Genomic DNA, 4461 nt, shown 5'->3' with positions numbered 1-4461 from the left:
GTTCTGGGTGGTCTTTAACTGCTAAATTAGGGAAGGCTAGCACAGATAGCCCTCGTGTAGCTTTTCGCGAAATTCAACAACAAAGTTGGCGGTGGGTGGTATTGACTAGCTGCCTTCCCTCTAGTCTTTAACTGCTAAATTAGGGAAGGCTAGCGCAGATAGCCCTCGTGTAGCTTTTCGCGAAATTCACCAATAAATCAAACCTCGTATTCTTCAACTTTGTTAACCCATCATCCATTTTGATAACTTACGATATTTTTAAACTTCCTGTCTGATTGATTTCCATATAACTTTGGACATTCTTTATATCGGAACGTGTTTTAACAAAAATATTTAAACAATAAAAAAAATATATTAGTCTTCTCGAAGCTGATGAATAAGAATAATACTCTAAAAAAGTTTTTGGGTCAAAATGTTATCTCATTTTTGTCTGGTGGCTTTTGTATATGATGTTTTAAGATTTTCATAGATGCTGCAATTAAGTTCCACCAAACAGAGACTTGGGCAAATTGGACCCTAGCCAGTAACTTAAAACCTCAGGTACCTTATACTTTTACATTTGATCACGTACCATGAAACTGCCTCATTATGTATTAATTTATTACAATGTTTGTCCTTGTATAAACGGAGTACGTGTTATTGTCAGGAAAACTTCGACTGTTTCATCCTGTCGCTATGATTTTACCATCATCCATAATTCAAGTGTATAAAAAGAAAAAAATGTAAGTGGTTTAACAGCAAGAGAAACTTGACTGTACAAGTTATTTCATTACTGTTGTACAATATTATATAAAAACTCGTTATTTCATTACTGTGTTTACCCAGAAACTCCAAAGCAACAATTAAAACACGAAGCTAAATCGTGCGTTTTAGCTAGCTTCAACCGAATTTGTGGACGCTACTTTCCAGCGTTTACCAGTAGGTGTAGAAAAAATCTGTCCGCCTGGAAATGTAACTGTGGTTTGGATATAAACTTTATAAATAACAGAGCTTCGTTGCTTGTAACATGTTTAGAGTGTAAACGTTCGGGGTGTTGAACAAAGTGGGAAAAACGTTCACACAATAGAGCAATAAAGGCAACCTGGTTTATCTGATACGCTATACCAGCGTTTCTCAACGCATGGGTCGAGACCCAAAATTGGGTCGTATGAATGTGTGCGAGAGGGTCGCAAACTGATTTTGAAAATAATGATAGTTTATATATTTGTTTAGTAAGCCAGATGTTGCTTACATGAAATATTTACTAGGTCACATCTGGTCACCAGTGTTTACATATGGGCCATAAAGGGTTGAGAACAAATCGTGTTAGACATACGACAGCGTAGTGCCGACCGTACTTAGACATACGACAGCGTAGTGCCGACCGTGCTTAGACATACGACAGCGTAGTGCCGACCGTACTTAGCCATACGACAGCGTAGTGCCGACCGTACTTAGACATACGACAGCGTAGTGTAGACACACGATAATGGAGTAACCACTATTGAATTAAAAAAAGGATATACACAAGAAGCAACTTTATCAGACCTGAAGGTTTTTGGAAAGTTGAGAATAGTAGGCAACAATTACAGTAAAATATTCTTCCAAAAATATTTCCTGAAAAAGAACTATTTATTTATTTTCGTTTCGCTGTTCTAATGATATACGAGTAACAAAAGTCTGATATCTATGGGATCATCTTTTTCTGCTCATGTATATCTCTTACCGATGTATCTGTGCTGTGCCCACCGCAGGTATCGAAACTCTGTTTTATAGCTTTATAAGACCTCAGGCCACCGGGGGCTCTTTTTTTTCCAAGATATATGAAACCGAACTATTTCTATACATTATACGCGAATATAAGTATTATATTGGGTTTTCTACCAATTATTTTGTTGACATAGGAAATTGAAGGTCTGACAGATGAATGCGGAAACAGTATTCCTTTTCAGACCTGAATAAGATATTCAGAATATGATAAGAATAAAATTAGAAATATAATCTTTCTTTATACGGTGACTCGAGGGCTCATAACTTTAAAAATCGGGGTCCGATACCCGTGATGAAAACAGCATTGTGTAGCTTTGCGATTAAACGTTAACAGCTCAAACATAAGAGATATTAGCAAGGATTGATGCTACTTATGTTTTGTTGATTTTTCACTCTCTGTTTGAATATTGTATACTGTTGACAGCTCACAAGATTTTGCTCCTATGATTATTTCAAAACTTTTACATAAAAAGTTTTTCAGTACGAGAGAGAGAAAACAAAAGACGTTAAGTACCTGACGTTTGTATTTATTTATATATTCTGTAAGTTTGCTATATATATTCACGTGGTTTCTTTTCCAGACGACAGGGTGACGGTTCGACTTCCATCTAAAGCTGACAGGTTGGTCGAAGAACGACAAGAATCTAACGAGAAAAGAGAAATCTGTGAGAAGAGAGGCTGCGTGATTGCAGGTATTTTCAACAGCTTTTATATTAGAATTTATAATAATTGTACTGGAAGTAACGACCTTTTTTGACAGTCCCATGCTTCTAAAGACAAACGCTAATAACAACAATCAATGCATCGATTGGTGAACAATCCATGGCGCGTTTTTCCTGTTACGTCACTCAAAAGTTATGCCGCTTAATCCATCCGTATTTGTCTATGTACTATACATATCACATCTCCATGTTATTATCATGTTATATTTCTTACAGCGGCAAATTTGCTTCAAAACATCGACGAATCGATAAATCCTTGCGAGGACTTTTATCAATTCTCTTGTGGTGGATGGATCGAACGGCAAGTGATTCCAGATGACAAGTCTGCCTTGTCTGTGTTTTCACTACTTCAAGACGAATTGGACAAGAAACTTAGAGGTAAGGATTGCTATTCATCTTGTTAACAGAAGATGTTTCCACAAAAATGGATGGATGAAAGATGGATGAATGAGACGAATTGGACAAGAAACTTAGAGGTAAGGATTGGTATTCAGCTTGTTGACGGAAGGTGTTTCCACAAAGATGGATGGATGAAAGACGGATGTAATGGATGAATGAGACGAATTGGACAAGAAACTTAGAGGTAAGGATTGCTATTCATCTTGTTAACAGAAGATGTTTCCACAAAAATGGATGGTATGAATGAGACGAATTGGACAAGAAACTTAGAGGTAAGGATTGCTATTCATCTTGTTAACAGAAGATGTTTCCACAAAGATGGATGGATGAATGGATAGGTAGATGTATGAAAGATGGATTGATGGGTGAATGAATAAACGGGCATAGATAGATAGAGACACAGATTTTAAATTTCACGAAATTTCGAACACTAGCAATAGTGCCAATACAGAGCAAAGTTCTGTGGAAAATAATACAACTATTAACGTAGATTTTGATTTAGTTATCAGAAAATCGATTTGATGTGAAACTAAGAAAAAAAACCCATCGCTGGTTCACTTGGTAAACCTATAATTAATTTAGCACTAATTTTAAATCAACTTGTTTATAATTGCTTCAAGGCTAGAAATAAATTTTCACCACCAGGGCAAAACTCCCGCCAGATTAATTTAAGGTTCAATCCGTCAGACGAAGCTTCTCATCCAGAGATAAACACCTGAGATGGAGTGCTTCTTCTTCTTCCCACGTGTTTTTGTTGTGAAACTCATTAACTTGTTAAAAAGCAGGTAATTACTTTATAACTATTCACTTTGTAGCCTTGAGACGCAAAATGCTTTTGTATCTCAACAGCGATAATAAAGATTTCGGAGGTTCCCCCGTGACTCTACAATTATTCGGGGCTGAGCCACAAGGTGGGCACAACGCAGTTAGCCCATTCTGTTACTTTATACTAAAACATAAGCTTCAGAAAATTATTTTATTATTATTATTAATAATAATAACAACTTCTAAGTGACAATAAAAAAAAAATTATTTGAAACCGTCTGTACTTGGTGAGACTCCATAATTACAGAATTGATGCCTTTACTGGCGAAACCATGGTCGTAATGAACTATGTATTTGTGAAACGTACAATTGTCTTGTTTTTCCCCAGTTCTGTAATAAAAAAGAATAATGTATAATAATATGTCAACCATAAAAATGTATGTTATATCCAGTGCCGCGAAGCCTTTCGTCAATACCAGTGCTCTTCTAGCCGACTGGGATATTTATTAATGATTGAGCCGATATTTATATCAGCATATTTCTTGGCAACTGTTATGGTGTGAACTGTATCAAATTTTTGAAGTTTAATGGCGTTTTTTTTTCCCCCCGATTTTATTTAAGTCGTGACACATCAGAATTAGGGTAAGGATTATTTAACACGCATCATTATTTTATTGAATTAAACTGGTAATTATTCAGGAAAAAAAAACAAAAAAACACACGATACATCTGTCCTTCAGTTCAAATTACAATCATAATTGCTCCCCCAATGGCACAGCGGTATGTCTGCGGACTTACAACGCTAGAAACCGAGTTTCGATACCCG

At 36.1% G+C, this 4461-nt stretch overlaps 1 protein-coding gene across 1 annotated transcript in view; it reads left to right on the top strand.

Annotated features, from left to right (window-relative positions):
* The window catches only part of LOC111087843 (membrane metallo-endopeptidase-like 1), a 62307-nt gene extending 59099 nt beyond the window's left edge, over positions 1-3208 (top strand). Inside the window, exons 3-5 of the mRNA XM_022395962.1 lie at positions 2331-2441; positions 2688-2849; positions 3084-3208. Of these exons, the coding sequence (XP_022251670.1) occupies positions 2331-2441; positions 2688-2849; positions 3084-3208 (398 nt within the window). The remainder of the gene's footprint in view (positions 1-2330; positions 2442-2687; positions 2850-3083) is intronic.
* The last annotated feature ends 1253 nt before the right edge of the window (positions 3209-4461 follow it).

The sequence above is a fragment of the Limulus polyphemus genome, unplaced genomic scaffold (assembly GCF_000517525.1).
Source record: "Limulus polyphemus unplaced genomic scaffold, Limulus_polyphemus-2.1.2 Scaffold2733, whole genome shotgun sequence".
In the NCBI taxonomy this organism is placed as follows: domain Eukaryota; kingdom Metazoa; phylum Arthropoda; class Merostomata; order Xiphosura; family Limulidae; genus Limulus; species Limulus polyphemus.
Note: the sequence above shows the minus strand (reverse complement) of the source record. Positions and strands in the feature narration are given on the sequence as shown.